Source organism: Phasianus colchicus, chromosome 6 (assembly GCF_987193195.1).
Source record: "Phasianus colchicus chromosome 6, bPhaCol1.hap1.1, whole genome shotgun sequence".
Lineage (NCBI taxonomy): Eukaryota > Metazoa > Chordata > Aves > Galliformes > Phasianidae > Phasianus > Phasianus colchicus.
In genome coordinates, this window is record NC_143441.1 from 12,395,501 (window position 1) to 12,419,415 (window position 23,915).

Here is a 23,915-nt window from a genome sequence, read left to right on the forward strand (position 1 = left end):
TCATTACCAAACCTAGCACTTTTTTTTTTTTTTGCTATGTTTTGTATATTAATCTAAAATCAACAGCAACAATGATGTAAAAAAAAAACTTCAAACTGTGACACAAATTCCATTTTATTTAAATTCTGTTTCCCAAGCCCAAAATTAGTCATCAGTATTTTGACAGAAGGTTTAGACAAATGATCAATCATCAACCTACTATGGGTTACTTACTATGTCATTTAAGTCATGCATCTATGGAGGTATAATTATTTTGATCTCATTCTTTTCTGTATACTTTTTATTTTAGTCAGATTCTTGTATGTTTTTAAAGAAGTAGACATTTCACTGCCTGCTCATCAAGCCTTGCCAACAGGAATGGCTAGTCAGGCATACTGGAGTGCACTTTGTCCTGCAAAAAGTACAACTTACAAACTCATATCCAAAAACTCACACATATACACTAATGAAAAGGAAGAGCATGGTTCTCAAAAGAGTAGCTCCCTCCCATTCCTTCTCATGTGTTATCATGTGTCACCATTTGCTCAAAATAGAAGCATAATTCTCAGTCCAGTTTTCAATATCAACAGAGACAACTAACTACGCTTACATCAAACTGCATTCTTAAGCTCTCATGAAGGAGAACTAGAGATCACAGCCATATTTGTTTTATTGCAGAATCTCTTACAAGCTGAACATGAGGAACACGCTGTGGCCACATCTTACATTTCTCTTAAATCAATATTGACTGTCCCATTAAAATTGAGCTTGTGTAATGGAGGCTGAGAAACATTCTCACCTTTGCTCCTTTGTTTCCTTCAGGACCATAGACGTCTCTGCCATCCATGCCCTGCACAGGTTGAGTATATCATCAGTTAGCTTTTAATAGAAGATGAGATTTATTTCTAGTTCCATTTGGGAAAAGAGACCTCCCATTATACCATTCTATCCAGGCTTTTGATACTGATGAAGCAGGGCAATCTATCATGACACAGTCTAAAAACAGTAGCAAATGGTAGAAAAAGCTGCAGAAACAGCAATTAAGGCCACAGCACCTCTTTACTGGTGATTTACTTCCAGTACAGTCTCTCTTAGCAGATACAGAGAATATGAATGAAAAGATTATCTCTAGCCCACAAGGAACCTGGTTTCCACAAAAACTGAGAAACAAATCTGAAATCATTTTATTTGTACCAAATAGTTAAAAATAGAAAAGGGGAATTAACTGTACTGATTCAGTTGAATGAGTGTTTAACTACAGAGGCCCTGAACTAGTGCAGAAAGACTCACTGGTATGCCCCTTGGTCCAGGTGGTCCCACAAGGCCTTTCTCTCCGGGGTCACCAGGTTCACCCTGTCATAATTGAAATAACAACTATTAGTTTAGCTCATTCAGGAGAACACTTATTTTGGAAATACAGATTTGTCTGCTATACTGAAAATTACTTATACTTTTTTACAGAGTACTTGATCACATGAAAAGCATTGTATTACTGATTGTGTTTGAGAGAACACTCCTTGGAGTGGAACTGGAAAGTACTGGGAACAACAGTGAACACTGAGTATTCATGTAGCTAAACCCATAGGCCTTCTTTCAAGAAAAAACTCTCATTTTTACATAGAACTGCCAGTGGCAAAGGTGTTTTTTGGGAGAAGCTGTATTAACACAAGCAGGACATAACTAGGAGTTCTACCAGCACGAAGCATCTGTTGATAGCAGAGGATATTTCTCAGGCAAGCTGTCTAGCCCACGTTCTTAGTACTTTCGCAAGTTTTCTTTTCTTTGGTTCTCACTTAATTAACGAAACTTTTTTTCTATCAAGAATCCCAACATAAACAGCAAAGACTGAGCACATGAAATGTATGATGGAGTACTTCACATATTCTGACTGATTCCTGAAAAAAAGCAAAAATTTATAGTGGAATCTTTTGAACAGAAAAGTTGAAATGAATAACAACACCTCATTAACCAAAACTTATTTCCAATGCATAGGAATCAGAACACTTAAAACCACTGTCATATTCCTACTGCACTTCACGAAAAGCCAGGTCCCATTGAAGGCCATGATGACAACAATCAGAAGAGCAGCATTGGTGACTAATAACTTCTTACCATAATTGTGACACCTGTGTGTGACCTTGCAACCATCACTTGCATTACCATGCAATCAAAAATTCACATAAAATTTATCAACCTTCACATGTTCCACAAGAACACCACAATATTAATTCATGGGTCTTCAGTCAGATTCTTGAATGATGCTGAATGATAGCTGTGATCATGTACTTCAAAAATTTTACCTTTGCTCCTCTTGCACCAAGCTTTCCATTTGAGCCAGGTGGGCCTGGAGGACCCAGACTAGCCTGTAATCAGAAATATCAGTAAAGAAGTGAATGGTAAAGAACTCAAGGACTCACTACGTAAGGATTCACTGCCACTTGAAGTTATTGTAGAATCAGTATAGATGTTAGCACATAAACAGACTTCACCAAAGCTCTTCAAGGACCACAGTAGGCTATGTATCACACTTTCATTCAAGTTATTTCCTGCTGTTGGTGTGACTGCAGTAAAATTATTAAAGTGTTATTTAGTATGTAATAAACATTATTTTCTGTGTACATAGATATTTAAGTATGACAAAAAATGCACAAGCAAAGTGAATATATATACACATGATCAGTGCTTAATCATGAGCATCTTTACATGACTAAAGCAGATACCCAAGGCTGATACAGTCGGATATTCCAATCTGGAGTTATAGCAGTGTAATTCCAGAATGAGAATCCTGAAGCCAACAGCATCATGCACAAGTGAGGGAGATTAGTGGTCAGGGCTCAATAGTTATAACTTAGCATTAGAAATGCTCTGGTTTCAGCTTAGATGGAGTTTATTTTTTTCCTTCATGGCATCTGGTATGATGCTGCTGTTTGGCTTTAAGAGAAAAACAATGTTGATAACGCACTGATGCTCTAGTTGTTGCAGAGCAGCGCTATATGAATCAAGGACACTGTAGCTTCTCAGCTTCTTGTACTGTCCCCTTCCAGTGAGGGGAGCTGAGGGGACATAAAGACCTGGGAGGGGACAGAAGCAGAACAGCCGATATAAACTGGCTGAAGGGATGTATTGTATGACATCATGTGAAGAAAAAAACAACAGTGCGGAGCTGGCCAGGCAGCTTGCTGCTGCTTGAAGACTGCCTGGGCTTCCGCTGGCAAGTGACAAGAAATTGTTAGCGTATAAGTTGTTTTGTTCTGCTTTTAAATGCTTTTCTCAAAACAATTACCCATAGAAAATAAAACATCCCTCTGAATTCTCTAATTGCAAACAGCAGCAAGATCTTACTGCGGGTGTAGAATGATTTGTATTTTTTCCCCACCAGAATACTAAGGCCAACAATAAAAAAAAGCAGCTATAACTACACTCCGATAACTTCACTTCTCTACTACCAATGACAAGCTGATTACTTAACCTTGTCTTCAACTGCTCCACTGTATATAGCACCTATAGGTGCTGCAAGCCATAGTGCTACTCCTGATTCTACTGAACTGAGAGATGAATATAGAACTAAGCCTTTTCATTGCAACCATGCAGAAGACTGATAATACTGTAGTTCACTTCTTATCCACCCATCTAAACGTATTTTCAAGGCTGAGATTTCAGCATAATCAAAATTTGCAGCCTCATTCAACCATCAGTTTCTTTAACAACTATACTCAAAATTTTTCAGTTTCTTCTTTCTGTAAGTCTTTAAGAAAGTCACTATAAAAATAATACCACCTCTGAGAAATAAAAAGCCCTCAGCTGTGAAGCAAGGATATTATTTAAAGCTAACCTGAGAGCCTGGCATGCCTTGTGGTCCTGGAGGTCCTCTGATCCCTTGTGGTCCTCTTGGGCCCTGACACACAAAAGAAAGAAAAGTCAGTTCAGTATTGACAGATTTTCAGTGAAGATTAGATTGTTCTGCAAGCCTTAATGCACAAGTGAAACTTCTCTCTCTTTGACTATAGGAGTTAACCTCTGTGAAGCACCTAAGATGGTCATCACCTGAAGGCCACATTCAGAGAGCAGTTATGTTGTCTATGATACCAAAGAGACATTAAGCAACACACTACTAGGCATACTTTCTCCAGATGTCTACATAGTGAGTGGTTGGAACATGTTAAAACTGAAAGCTACTGTAACCCTTTACCACCATAATTCTCTTCAAAGTAACTCCATCAAGCACATTTTTAAATCACAAAACATTTCTCTTTGGTTTGGTCAATTAGCATATAATTTTCACAATGTCATAATAACCTGGAAATAAAATACATTCAAAATTCAACAGGTTATACTTATACTAGCAACTTCTAATGAATTCGTTTTGAAGATGCCTGCTTGAAAATATTCTGTAAACTAGAAATACATTGACTAAATTTTTCACTTTCCTCTTGATTTCACTACAAGCTGCACATGCATAAACGTAAAGAGAAGCTTCGTATATTTAGTTCCTCAGGGTCACAGAGGATATTTGCCAAGGAACTTTCCTCATTATATTCATTAGTTGAAGTAAACAAAGCATTCCAAAAGCAAAAAAGATCAAGACTGACAACTAATTTCTCCACTGCTAACATAAATCAAATCCAAAGTACTTTTAGCTACCTGTGGGCCTGGAAGACCAGGGTCTCCTGGGTAACCCATTTCCCCCAGTTCTCCTTGCTCACCCTGCCAGAGCAAAAGAAAACACACAAAAATAAAAGATTTGATAAGAAATTAGGACCTACCATGTTGGCATATGCATATCAACAGATAATCATTTTGTGTTTGCATAGAGTATTAGCTGATAGAATGTTTATTTCAGTTCATCCATGTAACTTTCAAGCAGCTTCAACTTCCTGCTGAAGAAAACTCAATTAAAAAGCAAAAAAAATTAAGTAGCTTTTTCTTATTGGTATACAATGTGTGATGAACACATAAGGTACAGAACAAGAGGTCAGTTTTCTTTTCCTTGCATTTTACACCATGGTCTCAGGAATACTCCTGCATTACCTTTGTCTTATCAACTGACATAAAGCCAGGGCCACAAGGACAGAGCACCTCCACCACCTATAGAAGTAGAATCATGACTCCACAATTCATCCTACAACTAAGTGTTATCTACCTCACCTTTCACAATGGTCACTCTGTGAGATAAGTCTAGTCTTTTCTGAAGATGGAAAAAAAATTGCTTCCATCTCACATCTACATAAAGTTGCCATTTAAAGCTAAATCAGCTTAGCTGGCATCCATTATAAATATTTTCCGTCTCTGCTGGATTGAGTAAAACTGTGATGATTTGCATCAAAATGCTACAGACTTACAGAAAATTTCCTTTCACTAGGGAGATATAAAAACACCTCTGAAGATTCTTGGGAAACAGGTAGTTATGTAAAGAATCTCCAGAGGAAAACTATATTCAAAAGGTCATACTCTTATTTTCCACACAAGTAGAATAAAAAATATCAATATAAAGAAAAAAACATTATATTTGAACAAGCTTATTCATAGCTAGAATAAAAACACTGTCACACAGAACATTAGTTACAGACTGATGCTAGGCTTATGCCATCTGCAAAATAAATAAATAAATAAAATAGAAATAGATTTCCACCAAAATCAGCAACAATAACAAGTAACACTGACTACAATGAAAATGGATAAGAAAACTTGTCTTAGGCACACCACATAAGAATACAAGGCCAACAAGATGTTTCTAGATAATTTGAATCAGTTTCAGAAGACAATATTTTGTGCTTCCCCCACTTATGTCATCCTCTACTTTACTTCTCCCTTCTTTAGTGTTTGGTTTTGTTTTGAGAACAAAGTACAAAGACTGCAATGTTGTTCATGTCTTTGACAAGCGTGTCTCTGAGGCTATACCACCACTTCTGTTCCTTCTGTCTGCTAACTACTTGTCTCCAGAATAGCTAGCTTTGCTTCTTTATTAAGAACTGTTTATTTCTTATCCTTACTGAAAGTATCCTTTCAATCCTCCTTTTTTTTTTTTTTTTTTTTTTTTTTACTACAAAAAAACAACAGATTAATGGATCTGTAAGACCTGGAAAACTGTCCTTTTCTGGATATGGTGAAAAGTTTACAATTTTGTTGATGGGGCATTAGTTCAGTGTACTGAACTAATTTATTTGCTTACTCACAAATAAAAATAATCGAGTCATTATGCAGTAACTGCAATTCTTTTGGCTGATTCTCTCTACATGATAATTTGGCCCTCAGCATGTTACTAGATGGCATAGCAAAGGACCACCAGTATCTATCTTCATCTGAAAGATGGGTTGATTTGTACTTCAGCACAAAACCTTCCTTTTCTAGAAGGACTGTCCATACCTGACAATTTCCTTATACAGTCAGATCCTGCTGCTCAAAGGAAGATAATTCTTTGCTACATTAAATCATTCTCTACGGTATTTTAGAGTGTGTGGAAGTATCATGCAGACATGTATGCATGCAGCAGAGAAAACTTAGCCATTTACTGCAGCATCTCCACTCATTTCTGTCACCTTTAGCAAGTCTCTCCTCAATCTATGTTCCCAAACTTGCCTTAATAAAAGTAATTGCCCTTTTACTTCAGTGAAAGCTGTCCATCTTCTTTCCAGTTCTAAATCCTTCAAGTCAGGAATGCCTCTTGTATATCATCCACGGAAGGTTGACTTAATTGCTGAAAACTTGTGTGTCTCAGATCTAATGGAAATTTCTCCTTTAAGAGGAACAAAAGCTCAGGCTGGACCCATAGATGCATGTAGATAAACAGCAGCAGTGTTAGCCACTCACCTTTATACCTGGAGGGCCTCTTCGACCTTCTGCACCCTAGAAAGGAGTGGGATGAGAGATTACATCCAGAACACATGAAATAACAATTTATTATTAAATACATTCAATTTATATAAAGCAGAGATCATTTACAAACAAAGAAAAATTCCACTTACTTAAGGTAAAAACGAGAAAAGAATGGACTTGGGTCAAAAAACCTTACACAAGTATTACATTTACCAGGGAAAAGGCCTTTTAGTGAGAGCAGAGGGAAGACATCTCAACAGAATTCTGTAGAATACCTTCCCAGTCAACTGCTCCTCGGCCAAAATAGAGAGTCCACTGCTCTCCTTCTAAGGCAAAGGGCCTACACCACTTCCCTCTGCACACTGCTCAGCTGCACTAGTGAATGTTATTATCAAACTTCACATCAGTAGAGGACTTCAGAATGTTCTGCACTTCTTAGAAGTGATAGTGATTCCATGCATTAGCACTAGGGACCATTCTGACAAACTAGAAGGGGTGCCTTCCTCGGTTCCAGTTTCCAGTGGATTAATAAGAGCTGCAGACATGGAATTTACAGCCACAGGAAGGAAGAATGGAAGAAGGGATAAATTCATTTGTGATGAAATTACAAAACAATTAAGCTACATAGAAAAGGTTGCACTGAATCTAAGGCTTATAATTTCACGCGAATAAGACTTGAAATTAGTTTTATAGCAAATTTCTGATTTAATAAAAAAAACAAACACTAGCTACTAAATGTGAAGCCAAATATGCTTCACTGTTAGATTTTTTTACTCCTTTTCATTGAAGGAATTTTTTAATTCCACAAAGAAAACAATATTTGTTCATCCTCTCAGTGGGAACACCACTGTATCTTCAATCAATTATTTCCACTCTATATTGATCACTATTCTTACATCAGGACCAGCATGGCCTTGCTCTCCTGGGAGTCCATGTGGTCCTGGGTCTCCCTGCAAAACAAAATAATGAACAAGACCTTTAAATATCATTTCTTCTTGTTGTAATTACACTTTCTTTGTATGTTCCTTCTTAGATTCTTCTAAGCAATTTTATTCCAACCAGTTACATTGTGCTAAATGCTGAGTCATTATCTGCAAGTCATTTATAGTAAGAAACTACAGAGTACAGTGATCATGCTTGTTTTGAATTTCCAAACAAGCAGTTACTAATTGTTGACATTTTGCCAAAGCTTTTGTGAAACCATTTTTATTGACTATGGTCTTTCAGCTATACTTCTTAAGATGAGAAAGGAGTAAGGTTTGTTACAAAAAATGTCATCAAAACACAATTATCCTCTGAGGAGTAACCTTTATCATTTTTCTACTACTTTCAGCAAATTTTGCAAAGAAATACATACACACACAGCTACTTGTTTAAGTAGAGTCAAACCTTTAAGAACAGTGGATTTTCCTTACATGCTGCTAGAAAGTTTTAGTGGCTTTTTTCAATCAACATCAATCTCATTTTAAAGCTTTATGTGTTGCAGATGTGCACTAAAGGTAAATTTAAAAGAGCTGCTTAGTCACTAGATAGGAAGTACAAGTAGGCAATTATCCAAATCCTCGTTCTTCTTTAATACAGATTTACTTGCTTACCTGCCATGCTGGGTTTCCCTTTTCACCCTTAGGACCAGCAATATTATTGTCAATTCCAGGATCTCCCTGGAAAAGTTAAGAGAAAACTAAACATTTTCAGTGATCACACCTTTATTACTCTACCTACAGATGCAGAGCATGGAAATAGGATTAATAAGATTAATCATTGTGGCCAAAAAGAAATGCATAAAGGCTATTTAAAAAAAATATGCTTGCAAGAACACTTTATAGGCACTTCTGCAAAGTCCGCAGTTTTCTCCTGCAAAAAGGTGAAAATATCTATTACCAATGGGAAACAGATCAAACCCTTAAAATGTGAAGTTGTTCTGGTTGTCTGTGTATAGTAAATTGAATTAAGATTGTGCCTAATTACCTATTCCCAGATGAAGTTATATTAGAATAGTTATATTTAGCCACCTGATGCTAGACATATATGAAATCTTGATTCCTCAAAGAAGCCAAGTTACCATGACATCTGATCTCCTTTATAAGCTTTAGAAGACGGGAGTCATCACTTTATTCTTAACTCTTCAGAAAAACAAAGATTGTTGAAATATGGATGAGAAGACGAAGTTGTGATACAATAAATACAATGTCTCCAGTGAAATTTTAGTCACTTATATAGGGAGCTCTGGAGCATACAAAGAAGATATGTTGGCATGAAGAAGTAAATTACGTTTGCATCATTATAAATTTCTAACCAAGAGTCAGTTAAAAGGGATTTTAAATGATTGAGAAATTCCTCTTACAATGAAAACCACAAGGGAGGAATAAATACCTCCAAAAGGAGCTACGTTGCTCATAGTAAAAACAGAAATAAATAAATAAAACATTCCTTGCAGAAGTGCAAGGGACAACCAGAAGATCTAAGGCTTAATATATTGCTTAAAAGCAGATGTTTAAGTCCATCAGCAACTGAAGAGTACAGAATTCCTGAATCGTACCACACTTTTCAGACAGTACTGCAACATCTAGAAATGTGAAAAACTCTTCAAATTATGTATCACATCTAAGGAAGCTCCATCACGAAAACCAGGCACAAAATTGGTTCAGCAGAACAAAAATGAAGAAATATACTTACAGGATCTCCTCTTAGACCAGGTTCTCCTCGTTCACCTGGTTCTCCTCTGGGGCCTTTTCTGCCCTGAAGTCATAAAAGGAATATAAGAAATTCTGGTATAGGTAGAGACAGTATCCATGGTAGAGGAAGGCCAGATAAAAGATCTAAGTCAGTGGAGCTACACAGATTTGCAACAGGAGCCATCATAGTAGAGAATTGGTAGCTATATGTACTAGATAGTGTAACATATTAGAGAACAAGTCACGGGCATTACAGATAGTGCTACACTTCAGACAGATGTTTTCATAAAATCTCATTCTTATAAAGGATACTTCACCCGTTTTCCAGGGCTGCCTTTCTCTCCAGGAAATCCAGGAGATCCATGTTCTCCCTAAACTCACAAAGAAGAAAGAAAGAGGAAATTAAAAAAATAACAGATGTTCTTTCCGATAAACGTGCTTCTCAAATTCCGCCTGGCAGGATCCAACTTCTATTAGGCATGCAACTCCAAACAACTAAATTTCTCTCAAAACATCTGAATTTCTGTTCAGCTTTAAAACCCATTCAAAGGCACAGAAACCTGTACTTTTGAACCGTGAAATAGGTTTCTCTAATTGCGCTTCATGATTACCTGCTCTCCATCGATGCCATCAAATCCACTCTCACCATGCTCACCCTACAACAATAAACAAAACCCCATCATATTAGCATCAATTCACTCATGTCTTTTATCTGGGAAGAAGTGATGACTCTGCTTTAGGAAACTTGAAAAAAAAAAAAATTGTGTAGTAATGGCTAGCATGAACAGTTTAATAAAACAAATTAGCTGAGACCACAGTCATTTTACTACCCTGAAAACTGGCAAGGTATTCAACAGATCACTGAATATGGCACAAGAGAATACTTAAGTGCTAGCTAAGCCAGCAGGAGTCTCAGTCTGAACAGACCCTATAGATATTATTTTTAGGTTATATGTTGAACTGAATTACTATAACCAACTAGTTAAAGTCCCTGAGGAAAAATTGCATTGATATATAACAGATTTGTATACAGTACAAGAAAAATTAGATGACTGTACATTTTGGAAAAATTAATATATAATAAACAAGAATGTTGTGAATAAGTATTCTAAGCAGAAATAAGCAATCACAACTCTTATTCAAGTCTTAATTTTTCCCCACTCAATCTCAGAAAGACCTCTCCAAACTTTATTGTATTAGTTATTCTGTATTCCTTTTTTTCCCCAAATAGCTGTACTGAAATGCCTTGCAGACTTAAATAAACTGCCTCAGCTTTATAAGTTAGCAATTCTAGGTTCCCTTCCTTTAATATTCTGAAAGTTGAATATTTCTAGTTAAAATTAGTGGATATAATAGTACAGTAAAATGAAACACATTTTCACTGGATTTAAGTAGGGTTTGTATTCCTGATTAGCCAAGTTCAACTGTACAATTCAACTTCAATGAAACAAAATCACCAGCAAGTACTCTGCCTTCTCCAGAGTAACATGTTTCAGATACTTAAAGGAGAACAAATTATTTCAAGGAACCAAGCAGAAAATGGTATATGGATGAAAAATACATGGAAGGATTTAAAAAAAAAAAAAAAATCAGTAGAGAACAGTACTTCAAGTAGAGCTGTAGTATCAAAAAACACTCTCAGAATTTTCTCATATGGAGTTTCTCAGGTTTGAAAGTAAATGTTTTCTGAATTTTCGAGGCTCCTAAATCTTTATAGGAGTGCTTTGTTTTGTCTTATTTTCATTAAAGCAAACAATACAATTTAAATTCCATTCTAATTGCTCTTGCTTGGAACCTAACATGACCATTCTAATGCCTCCAGAATGCACATTTTATTAACAAATTGGTGATGATTTTTTTTTGATGAACAAGTATGTTTGAAAGGCTAAGTAGAGTTATGAGATCAGTAGTGACATTGAATAAGGAGTTTGGATATTGAAAAAGTAGTAGTAATGACTGTGAAAAACAGTCTAAATCCACAGAATCACAGAATTGCCAGGGTTGGAAGGGACCTCAAGGATCATGAATCTCCAACCCCCCTGCCACAATAAATGTCAGTCAAAATCTTTCCTTCCCCTTCTCTCCTGCTTCCTCAACATTCCTCATTCACATCTACAAAAGGAATATGATATTTGTCTGACCTGAATTACTGCTTTGACAGATGACTAAACTAGCAAGTGAATAAATTCCTTTCCTGTAAATTAAACTTAGCTGATTATGACTGCAACCATCCTACACTCTCAATGCAAAGAAGACTAACAGCTCACACTTAAATTAATTCTTATACAAACATATTAATAGCACTCTAAGTACTTTGATGCTTTTAACCTCTTCCTTCCTATTTTTTATCTTACAAGGTAGTGTGAATTAAAATGAAGCAGACCACTATTCTCCTCAAAGAAAAAACTGATTACACATGGAAACACATACCTGACTTCCCTGATAACCCCTGGATCCCTAAAAATGAAGAAGAAACATTGATTAAATTTGGTGACAATCTTCAGAAGCTTGATAAACCAGCCTGATGTGAAAAGGCACTCTGGGCTCAGTATTTGTAACATTTATTGGAAAGCCCCCTATCGCCTCTTTGGGAATTGACCTCTTTCCTTTATGAAGATGATACAGCCTTCATTATTATTTCTATCCTATAATGATTTGTATTCTTACCTTAGGCCAATCTGGAGGTGGTGATGGAAAAGCCACTGGCAATAACTGAGTCAGCAAACTCCCTTAATTCATTTTGCTTACACAAAGTACCTCTCAAAAGGAAAGCAAAACTTGTATGCTTTTACAACTGGAGGTCTTGCTCTCCCCATCCATGTCTCAGGAAAGCAGCAGCACAGAACAGTTTTGCAGAAAACAAGATTAAGATACACTTCAGTGACATACTTGCCTTACAGCCTCTGGCACCTGCACATCCCCTATCTCCTCGAGACCCATTGAAACCAACTGGACCTCTGTCTCCCTAAGAAGCAAAAAAGTACTGTTAAAACTCATCCTTAAAAATTATTTAACCAGTAAACATCTTAAGATTAAAGCAAGGCAGAATAACATCACCAGCAAGTGTGCGGAGGGGAGCACATGCAGATGACTGTGAACAGAAGCAAGACAGCTGACCTAATCTGGGTATAATTCTTACCATATGACATCATGCAAAAAAAAAAAAAATCTGTGGAGAGAGCTGACAGGGGCAGTGCTACTGCTCAAGGGACTGGCTGAGCATCAGTAAGCTGGTGGTAAGCAATTGTGTTATGCACCAACTGTCTTGGAAAAATATATATATATATAATCATTACTATTTTTTTTTTTCCTTTTCTGTCTTAGTAAATAGTTTTCATCTCAAACCACAAGTTCTACTTTGATTTTTCCCAGTTCTCTTCCTCTTCCCATAGAGATGGAGAAGATGTATGGTACTTGTTCCTTGCCAGGTTAAACCACAACAGTAGATAAAATTAGAAAACAAAAAAATAGAGCAAACGAGCTCTGGTACTATCAGGCAAAAGAAATACCTTGGATATCCTAATATCAGAAAAACAGAGATGACTCTCTGCTTTCCTTACTCATTAAACACATGTCTCTCTCTGGTCTAGCAAAAATGCACTGTGGATCACATTCTAACTTAAGTTAGACAGAGGTACCACAGAGTCACAATACAATATGAATAAAACAGGAGTTTGAAACCTTTTTTTGGCCTGACTGTTGTCTATGTGACACATTATGACTAACATCTGAGCTGGATAATACACAATTATAATCAAAAACCGTCCAGCATTATCTCTGCAAACTCTCTTCTGCGTGGCATCTCCTGTATGTAGCCTATTACCCACTTCCTGCTATGCTTTTATTACATTCAAATGTTTTGGATACTTAAAATACTCATATTACAGCTGAAAAAAAATGTTTAACCTTTACATTACATTTACAATGTGAAATTCACTTTTGGGCTTCACATGCAGAAGACAGACAGCTATCCTTCCATAGTATAGAAAAACAAAAAAAAGGCACTGGGAAATTTAGAAGCAAGACTCTTGTAATTTAATTGTAATTTAACTCTAGATTCTCAGAAGGTTTAAAAGACATAGAATTTTAAGTTTGTAAAATCACAGAATAATAGAAATTTTTTGGATGGAAGAGGCCTTAAAGATCAGCTAGTTTCCAGCCCCCTGACATGGATGGGATCACCTCCCACTAGATCAGTCTGCCAAAAGCTCCATCCACTTTGGTCTTGAACACTTCCAGGGATGGGATATCCACAACTTCTCTGGATATCCTGTATCAGTACCTTACCATCCTCATAGTAAATAATTTACTCAATATCTAACGTAAATCTATCCTCTTTTGGGTTTTAAACTCCTTATCCTATTGCACATCTATTCATACACAAAGAAAAAAAATTGTTTTGATCCCTTCACAACTTCAAAAGAGACAAGACACTGAATTTTTCAAATCAAAATACTGTGGCAAAAAAAAAAAAAAATCAGATATTTCCTATTTTAAAGTATTCAGAATATTTTCACTTTAAAAAACAACCTCAGGGCTTGAACTTTAATTCTGGAAATTGCTTATGTGGAATTTTATTATATCATTAGGAAATCAGGCTACATGAAAAATAAATAGATGGACAAATAAACAAATAAATGTGGATACTGCTCAAATAGCTACAACCAATGATTTCCAAAGAAATCATTAAACCACCATCCTGATGCAGTTTCCTGATAATCCTAGAAGACAACTCTTCCTTTCCGTCACCACTTTCCTCTCAACAGAGGGTTGGCTTCTTGCAGGCAGTCTAACCAAGGACAAATTTAGCCTGAGTAACCTACTGTGAAAATAGGAACTACTCCACTGCAGACTTTACAATTAAATACAGAAAGAAATCTCTGCCTGGTTCTTGGTTTGCAGACTTCTCACTTGTAATTAGGAATGATATTCAAGTTGTGTGCAGTACTGTAAACATAGCAGTTTGCTTTTAACACTAAGAAAATTGTCATTTGCACTTTGCAAGATTTCTTTTGTTTCCAGACTGCAAAAGCAGCAATAGTCCCAGGGGACTGAATTTTGGCAAATATGCACACTATGCAGAACCTCTTTGACAAGAACAGCACAATGCAAAGCATTTAGAAAGTCACCAAAACACTGCCGAATTTAACAGTCATAAGATATTCTGTTATGCTGAGAAGGGATGAGATGGCCTTTTCTGCAAGAATTATCTGCACAATCTGTCATGGAAAATAAGAATATGACTTAAAACTACACCACATAAGATCCTATTCTGTGATTCTAACTGACTCTGTTTCTACATTAGAAGCTATTACTTGTTATGGTGAAGTGCAGATGCACATAGAATCAAGTTCATATATTTGCCTTCAGATGCTTGCTGCTTAAACACATTTTAGGTATTAATAAGACTGAGTGAATGAGTAACTGCAGACAGGTTCAAGCATCAATAAACAACCTTAAAAGGAAAGAATGTTTACTTACAATCCCACCTTCCTCACCAGGGTGGCCAGGTGGTCCTCTGTAACCTATACTTCCCTGAAAGACAGGAGCAAAAGATAACACTCTTCTCCAAGCACACTGAGTTTATTTGCATCAAGTTACTCCGCCCATGTAGACAGAAACATTTTCTTGAAGATCAGATCCAGTTAAGCTAGGGAGAGCAGATTCCACCAACTGTGCTAATACAACCTCTCAGCAGAGTTCTGCATACATGACATTGTTGTGGAAGAAAAAAAATGGTAAAATAATGTTCAATATAAGGTTCAAAACATTATTTCGGGAAACTGTCTAACAGATTAACAAAGCTTAGTGGGTTATTTGGTCAAATTAAGTATCTTTCTTTATGATTTTGAGGAAAATATAAGGAGATTCTAAGGTGAAATGAAAAATATAAGGAGGCAAAAAATTGGATAGGACAAAGATTTTGCGATAGATTAAGACGACTTTGTGAATACTAAAACTTTGTATTTCAACTGACACAAACCTCATAGCCTCAGGTTACGTATATATAAATCTATTTAGTATGCATATACACACATCTACTGCGCAGAAACTAGTACAGAGTTTCTAGGAATTGACTAATTTGTGCTGCAAAAGAAATGTTTTTAAAACTGTAAGCTGTACAACCCAACACATCATGTCCATCCACCTGCATTACAACTACATCTACATTCTGAACACTTTCCTCTGAGCATTATAGTTCAGATTAATAAAGCAGGTGTAAGAATACCAATAAGAGTAACACAGATTTCTTCCATTACAAGACTACACCTTTGCTAAGTGAAAGTAAAAATGGATTTAAATGCAACCAGACAACTGAAGAGTGTAAAATACAAAGACAAATTATTTACAGTGTTCCCCAAACAAGAAGAAATAATGGAATTAATTTAATATATAGTCTCTATTTGTATATTATATTAAAAACATTAATAATGAGGTCCATTAGCATGCTGTAGAAGTGATGAAGTCTGCTATATTTGAAACAGATAGTAAAAGAGAGAATATAAAAGCCTGAGGGAAATACAGTAAATTAGTGTTGTATTGATCAGGCACAAAAGTCTCACATCTAGTGAAGAGGGATTTTTATTTTCTATTCTCAGCTTGGCAGTTGCCCATTTCTTATTCACAGTTAGCTAAAAATGCTGAATCATCTTGTCAGAAGTCCTTTTTTAACCCCTATCTTCTGCTGAATTCTGTGAAGAAGAGCACTTAACTATATTTATGGATGGACTTCAATTACAAAAATACCTATGTAATAGCAACATGGAGAAGAGAAATGATTAAATATTTTATCTTCATCTGTCCTAATGGAAAAGGTTACGGGCATCCGAATGCATGCTTTGTATTACTACAAAATACAGAGATGCATTGAAAAAATAAAGCAATTTTTTTGTTGACCACAGCTCTCCTACCTTCCTCCCAGGATTTCCCCAGCCTCCATGATCACCCATTTCTCCAAGGCATTTACAAACAACATTACAGCATTTTCTCTCTGCAACAGTATCCTGGAAAAAAAAAGACAAGTAGCATAGCATTTATGTACAATAAATTACAAAACACAGACTTCTTCCCTTTTGTTTATATCACAAAAGCACTTACAAGGTTTCTCTGCAAGATGCTCGCAATCTCAGGAAATCCAACACTCAGAGGTTCATTGTATCCAAAACCTCTGCCAAACTCTATTTCACGAAGTGTAGTCAGGTCCTGACTATTATCCAATCCAACTAAGAGAAGTGCATCAAGACCTTCAAAATAAGTGTAGATAGAAGTTTGTGAATGCCTGAACTACATTATTTAATCAGCAACATGATTTGAATAATAGCAGTTCTCTAAAACTTACGTTTTACATCGTGTTAAATGAAATAGAGCCATTGAGAACAACATATGAGACAAAAATTAAGACTAGTAATTTTCCAATTAACTTCCATTCTTCAGAAGGAACTGCTATGTCAGCTCAAGAGCTAACCTCAGTACCTGAACAGAAATGTATGCATGTTTTCTACTGCAGATGCTAGAATTGGGCTTAACATCTTGTACATTCATCAGTAAGAATAGTTGCTCTAGCTGTAGGAGTTGCACTCCAGAAATCAGGAGCATCTTAGGTTCCCCGCACTCTAGAAATTTTTCTATCATCATCTGTCAACCAAACTGAGTAAAAATGGGAAGGGGAAATATAGGCTTGCTCAAGCCACTTTCTCAGCTGGGAGCCAATCTCTAATGATCTGTCTGTGTTTATCTACTAAATTACACATCAGCACTAGTAGATCTCAGGATTTCTCCAGTTTCCATTTATTTGACCTTTGCTGTTAACAGGAATGGCCTGTGGATAAAATCAGGATTTCTCTCTAGATCACAAAGAAATTGTATTGTATTGTATATCACATATTTTAATCATTCATTAAATTTTTTCTTCTTGCTGTAGATACAACTTAGGCCTATCATATAGTAGAATGAAGTAAAATCAATTTTTCCCCTTCATCAAATGCAGTTTCTCTGAGGAAATCTCTGTTACCCTCTTCCTCTTACATGGAAAACTTTTTTCTTTGCTTTTCACTTTTTCTATGACTTGCATTTAAGGCAGAGGGAATCTTGTAACACACAGAGGTGTGACAGAAAGGGCTCTAATCAACAGTCTCTGATGGCATAACTAAAGAAAGGTACAAGCCAGAGGAACACAATAAAATTAGGCTTATACTGGAAGAGTCATATTTTTTCAGAGGAGTTAATCCTTAGGTACTTTCAGAAACTAAGTATTTGCCCTATGCATAAAATAAGCCTCTTTAAGTCAAGATCAAACTTGGAAAATAATAGCCCACAGAATAAAAATAATTTTTAAAATATCAGCGTATTAGTCTTCATTTAATACATTAAAACAATTGTCTGAAGAATACAACTAAAGATGAAGAACTCTTGTGAATGCCCTGGAACACACTATTATTCTGAACACCGTGAACATGGATGATTTACACGGGTAAGCACACACTCTCCCAGTGACTTAGTAACTCTATGAGTGCAATGAGTCATATTATTTAGAAAATTTATAGTAGCAGAGAAACACATTGGGCTTCAGGGCAGTAGGAGTCCAGAGCATCAATGCAGTAATACCTTTGAGGCGAAAGGCAGTGGCTGCTTTTCTGAGATCTTCCAGTGAATCGTCCAGCCCGTCTGAAAATACTAACAGAACCTGTCAGTAAAGAGAGTAACACTGAATCACTTGAAAAGAAATATTAAAAGCTATGTCACTGTAAAAAAAAAAAAAAAAAGTAGTTCGCATTGAAAACTGTCCATAAGGTAGTTCAAATTCCACTACATCGTATAGACCTGGAGCATACATGATAGCAGAAGAGCAAGAATACAAAACCCTCTCTTACCTGAAAACATTCCTACTTGAAAGATCTGTCTTGCCTATCAGTTCTTAGCATTGCTATTAATTATATCTACCATATAATATGCTAACCTGAAGATTAATTCTGCTGTGTCTTATCTCCTGAAGAGCTTTGCCTGTGAAAGGTGTTCACCTGTATGTGAATATGGAAAACAACTCCGAAGAAGCAAAATTTTTCTCTTTCTGCAAGACCATCTTCAGCTGGATGTCATTTGAGATGCACCGAGTGCATCTCTGGTTGCCATCCACAGATGCTTATGTCCCCTTATTCTTTCCTACATAAACACCACACCACCCAGCTTGACTCTCTGATAAGACTTAAGATGTGGTTTAACACACATAAGGATGAAAATTCTAACCCTTACCATTGCTATATTCTCATCTTTTCAGACCAAAGAGTTATTGTCAAGCCTCTTTCAGGGCTTAGGAAAGAAGAACTTACAGTTCCCCCAAAGCTACCAGTCTTTTCCTATTTCTCTGCTCTTCTTTCCCCTCCAAATCAAAAGAAATCTTCTCAGGCATAACTCATCCAGTGGATTTCGTTTCCCAGAAAGAGGCTACATTGGTACACCATTTCCTGCTCCCAGTAGTAATGACTTCAAGTCCTCCTAAACTCTGATCAACATTTTACATTTCCTACATTTGCTTTACTGCAAACTCTATAGAACTACTTTGGTTAAGGGAAATTTTCCTTATTAAAAATAAAGGCAATGATCCTGAAAGTTCTTTCACTTAATTGAAACTAATCCTTTCAATTTCAGAAGAGATTAAGTCAAGCCTTCAAGTTCACCAATTCCTGATTCACCGATTTTTGAGCTACCTTTTGTTTTCACAGAATAATCAGCATCAGAGTCAGCAAATGATAACCATGTGTTTTTTCAAGTGTATATATTCACACCATTAAGTTACCTTCACTTTAGCAGAGGTTGCACTAAAAAACTTCTCCTGAACTGCCTGTAAGAAGTCTACATTCAGGTAAGTATCCACCACTGTTTGTGTATTTAAGAACTTCCGTATGATCTCTTCATTATAGTCCTCAAAATCCGAGTTGAAGAGGAATTCCTTGGTCTGTGAAAATACTTGGAATTTGAACCTAACGTTGACTGGAGAGCCAGCACTACAGCTGATATTTGGAAGAGATTTCATCCGGAATAAAAGCCTGGGGAGGAACGTTTGCAATTTCTGTTTCAGAAGCAGTGAAGATGCAGACTGCGTGTGTCTTGAAATATCAACTGCTATAGCAAGGTCTATATCGCAACCTGTAAAGAAATTAGAAGAAATAGGAGACTGTAAGCATACACTATTCATGTTATTTGTCTTTCATCATAGTACTGTGGTAGCTAAGCAATACACAGCCATTTGCTCACTCCTCCCCTTCCCAGTGGAATGGGGGAGAGAATCAGAAAGAAAAAAAAAAAAGTAGAACTCACAGATTGGGATAAAAACTAAGATAGAGAAAAGTAAAAAAAGAAAGGATAATAGCTACCACTAAATGTATAGTAGGTGATGCACAAGCAGTTTTTAACCACACGCTGACCAATGTCCAGCTAGTTTCCAAGCACCAGCAGGCCATCACGCTCCCCCTTTTAAAACTTGCCTTCTGCATGATGTCAGATGGTACAGAATACCTCTTTGGCCAGTTTAGATCAGCTGTCCTAATCTAAACTTGCCCCCTCTCAGCTCTAGTTTCCACTAGAAACACTGGTGTGTTATCAACATTGTTTTTCTACTAAAACCAAAATATAGCATTACACAGTATGAAGAAAAACAACTCTGTCCCAGCAGAAGAGACAGAATCATGGGAATGGAACAAAATTCAACATTGTAGATTTAAAACCAGAAGTCAGAATCAGTGAGATGGTATTTCATATTTTCAGAAAACCTAGTAGTCTATCAGTTTCATTGGGACTATGTGAACTAGGAGCTTCAAAGGACTGATCTTATTCACTAGATGTATGGTACGCATTCAAAATGCAAACCAGCTCACTGTTTTCACTGTTATTTTTCTGCTGCCAAATGGCTTAGATGGCTTAAAGGGCTTAGACTTATAAATATTTCCACAAGCTTTGCTACCAACTGAGAATATGTAACGCATATTCCAATCGCAATGTGAAACTTGATAGCTGACTGTGATTTATCATTTTGTCACAAGATCAGATAGCACATGCAAATACAGAACAGTAGAGCAAAGAAACAAAAGCAATAGTGGGAGAATCCCTTATGTGTATCATACGATATCCACCGTGCTGTAAGGTGAGGGCTATCTCGGTTACAGAATTGATTGTAGAGCTTGTGATAACAACAGCAAATATTGCAACGTGATTAATTCTTCCACCACAACCTACCAAGCCAGCCAAAGTACTCAGCTTATTTCTTCTGTACATTGACTCTTGATTTGTCATACTAGATTTTATTCTGTGGCCATACATGCGCTGTCACCTGTCATCAAATAACTGCAAGGAAGTCCGAGGCATGTTATTTTACGTGGAAAACAATACATTCCTTAATTTTGCTCCCTTTTCACCCCTAGCTCCTTACCATTTAACAAATACAGAGTTGTTTTTTATGTTTGCTAGTTTGGGCTAATTCTTATGGATAAATTTGCAAAATAAATTTCATTGCAGTTTTGTTATTCATAGCTCTACTTGTAGGGGGAGTCAAGGGTATGTAATAAAAGAACACAACGCAGATAGTACACATACAGAGCTCACAACTGAAATTAAGAATAAAATTTGGTTAGGTCACTACAGAAACAGGGAAAGAAACCCCAGGAAAGATGAATGTGTTTCAGCAGTTTAACCAAATAAATCCTGAAATAATACAAATTGTTATGTATGTACAAATCTACCCTTTAAAGAGTATGATTTACTTCTAAGCAGTAACAAAACTTTTCAACATGCAAGGTCACAGACAATGCAATTTTACAGCCACAAAATCTGACTGATATACAGGTCTCAGAGTAGTGTTTCTGCTTAGTCTGGCAAGAAAGTATTTCTCTTAAACATATATATATATACACACACACACACACCTACACGCACATCTATACAAACACACCTCATTCAGAGGTGTGAAGTTGCCCATTAGCTAGAGCTTGTGAGGTTGCCCATCTGATTTCAAAATTCAGAGAACAGCAGGGTTATAAAGGCAATCAACATTTCAGGATAGAGTGATTTTTTCTAGTTGCACATGGATTTTCCCCTCACAACCTCTCCGCAGTACCTCTGTAGGACTTAATTTTTGTCAACAGTTGCTATTGATGGTTCCATTGGAACAGGATGGTCATATTTAGCTATAGACAGCATAGGTTTTTTGAAAGGCTCTTTTTCAAACATCACTGAATTGTCCTTTTTCTCTTTTGTGATTAGGATAACAAAGGCACATTTTCCCTGTCTCCTTTCAGACAACAAGGAATGATGAATGTGAATGCTAGATTTGAAGCACTATTTCACCGCAGAAACCATTTACCATTGCTAAAAGCATAATGGTTCTTGTCTGAAAAAAGGTGTAAGTCTAGAAAGTTACAAAACTGAGTAACCTACGCAGACCTATTTGGCAAAACAGTTGCACTGGTTCCCAGCATACTTGGGTACTTTTGCTAGGGATTGCACGTAGCTATGTGGATATTCTCCATTACATATCTAACAATAGATTTATGCTGCTTACCCTCACTAGGTGAGTCTTTGGGTTCACAGATCTCACTGGTAATAGTGCTCTTGATTGTTTTCAGTGCATCAAAGTTCTCCACTGTGAACACTCTCTGTGCATCACCAGCTATTCGGAACAGCTCAAAAGAGTTTACAATCCCTACACCAACTGCAAAGACGTGTATCCCATTTCTTCTCAAAGCCATGGCTGCATCATCCACTCTGTCAGCAGAGTATCCGTCCGTAATCACAACAAGGTTCTGAGAAACCCCTTGGTACTTGCGGCCTCCATTGGCAGGCTCAAAAAGTGTCTGGGCAAACTTCAGTCCTTTGCCAGTGAATGTAGAAGATTTCAGTTGCTCAATTCTGCTTATCTGTTCCTTTATAATGGCGTCGCTATAGAACTCATTAAGATAAAATTCTTTCTGGGGTTCTTGACTATATTGGACTACCCCAACATGTACTTTGTCCCTAGAAATAACAAAGTTGTCCACAACATCCTTCATGAAGGTCTTCATGATGGAAAAACTATTTTCTGATATACTTTCTGATCCATCTATCAAAAATATCAGGTCTGCCACATGATTGCTGCAAACTTAGGGAAAAAGCAAGGACAGGACAAAAGACAACAACAACAAAACAATTAGTGAGGAACAATCTTGGCATTGTTTAACTTCTTGCTTATTCTCTCCAGTGTAAACCACTAGTCAGAAAAGCTTTTCACAGAGAGGCTGTGCAAGGACATAATCTACCTGTCATCTATCCAACATCAATCTTGAAACCTTCCTTGCATAAATAAAATTCATCCTTTTCTAGAACTAACTTGCAGAATAAATTATAGTTCTTTACATATCAGCTAAAAGACTGTCTGAGGAGAGTAATAAGAAAAGAGAACTTGTAAACAAAGTCAGTCTGGCAGCTGAGGAAGGTCAGATTTTACCTACCAATGAAGTTAAGTCAGAATAACTGTCACAAACACTCACCCTCCTCTTTGTACTTGAAAGGCCAACTGTGAGGAGAAAACTCTTGAACTACATGATTGGTATGGAGAAAGACAGATTCTGCCTGGAGAAAACTATTGCCTGCCATTTTCATTTCCTAAGTAGTCCTTCACATATTTATGGGCAGTTTCTATTCAGAGTATCACAGGTGCACTTCATTGAATCTAATTTTTGGGAAAAAGAACCTGACTCTGTATGTTGTGCAGCAAGAAAAAAGGGTGGTCAAGAAGCCATCTTCCAATGCAAAATGAACCACCAAAGAAAAGTCTTTCTACAGGTATCATGTGTGTTTTGATAAATGAGATCTCCTAACACTGGGTCCTTCTCTAAGCACATAGCATACTTTGAAAAGGGATGTACTAGGAAGTGATGAGCTGTTGTGTGCAGGGCAGATGGAATCAGCCACCATATACATTTGTGAGCAAGGGCCACATTACACTAAGTGCAGGTTCATTGGATTTTTAGCAAAAATTGTGTCTACGTTTGTTATACTCTTCATGCTCTTATCCCAGTTTCACATATATGATGGCATTTGAACTACCTAAGTACATTGTAGTATGGTGATATATTTAACACACATAAACTGCTATATCTTTAAAATTTAATACTTTCTTTAGGATGGGCTTTGTATAGTGGGGCAGAACTGCCTAAGTCTAAAGTTCTAGCACGTGTGAATAAAAAATAGTTCCTAGGAGTTAAAAGACATTTGCCTCCATCAGTGTAAGCAACCCCTTGGAAACAACCGATGGAAGACCATTGGTAGAAAGTAACTTTTGTGATTAGATTTTCATGTGTGCTGTATTTTAAGCATAGAACTCTTTCCAGGCTTTTCCACTCATCCTCCTATAACGTCCATAGAAAATATTTAACACTGATCTTTGCTTTGGACACTCTGCAGTAGTAGAAAAAGACCTAG

The 23,915-nt window shown here is 36.7% G+C and overlaps 1 protein-coding gene across 1 annotated transcript in view; it reads right to left on the minus strand.

Annotated features, from left to right (window-relative positions):
- The window catches only part of COL6A6 (collagen type VI alpha 6 chain), a 45,952-nt gene that overhangs the window by 12,319 nt on the left and 9,718 nt on the right, over positions 1 to 23,915 (minus strand). Inside the window, exons 8-26 of the mRNA XM_090142467.1 lie at positions 22,018 to 22,593; positions 19,261 to 19,610; positions 18,072 to 18,150; positions 16,566 to 16,711; positions 16,379 to 16,471; positions 14,949 to 15,002; positions 12,361 to 12,432; positions 11,898 to 11,924; positions 10,079 to 10,123; positions 9,785 to 9,838; positions 9,469 to 9,531; positions 8,388 to 8,453; positions 7,689 to 7,742; positions 6,787 to 6,822; positions 4,621 to 4,683; positions 3,812 to 3,874; positions 2,280 to 2,342; positions 1,270 to 1,332; positions 779 to 829 (exon numbers count right to left, since the gene is read on the minus strand). Coding sequence (XP_089998593.1) covers positions 779 to 829; positions 1,270 to 1,332; positions 2,280 to 2,342; positions 3,812 to 3,874; positions 4,621 to 4,683; positions 6,787 to 6,822; positions 7,689 to 7,742; positions 8,388 to 8,453; positions 9,469 to 9,531; positions 9,785 to 9,838; positions 10,079 to 10,123; positions 11,898 to 11,924; positions 12,361 to 12,432; positions 14,949 to 15,002; positions 16,379 to 16,471; positions 16,566 to 16,711; positions 18,072 to 18,150; positions 19,261 to 19,610; positions 22,018 to 22,593 — 2,018 coding nt within the window. The remainder of the gene's footprint in view (positions 1 to 778; positions 830 to 1,269; positions 1,333 to 2,279; positions 2,343 to 3,811; positions 3,875 to 4,620; positions 4,684 to 6,786; positions 6,823 to 7,688; positions 7,743 to 8,387; positions 8,454 to 9,468; positions 9,532 to 9,784; positions 9,839 to 10,078; positions 10,124 to 11,897; positions 11,925 to 12,360; positions 12,433 to 14,948; positions 15,003 to 16,378; positions 16,472 to 16,565; positions 16,712 to 18,071; positions 18,151 to 19,260; positions 19,611 to 22,017; positions 22,594 to 23,915) is intronic.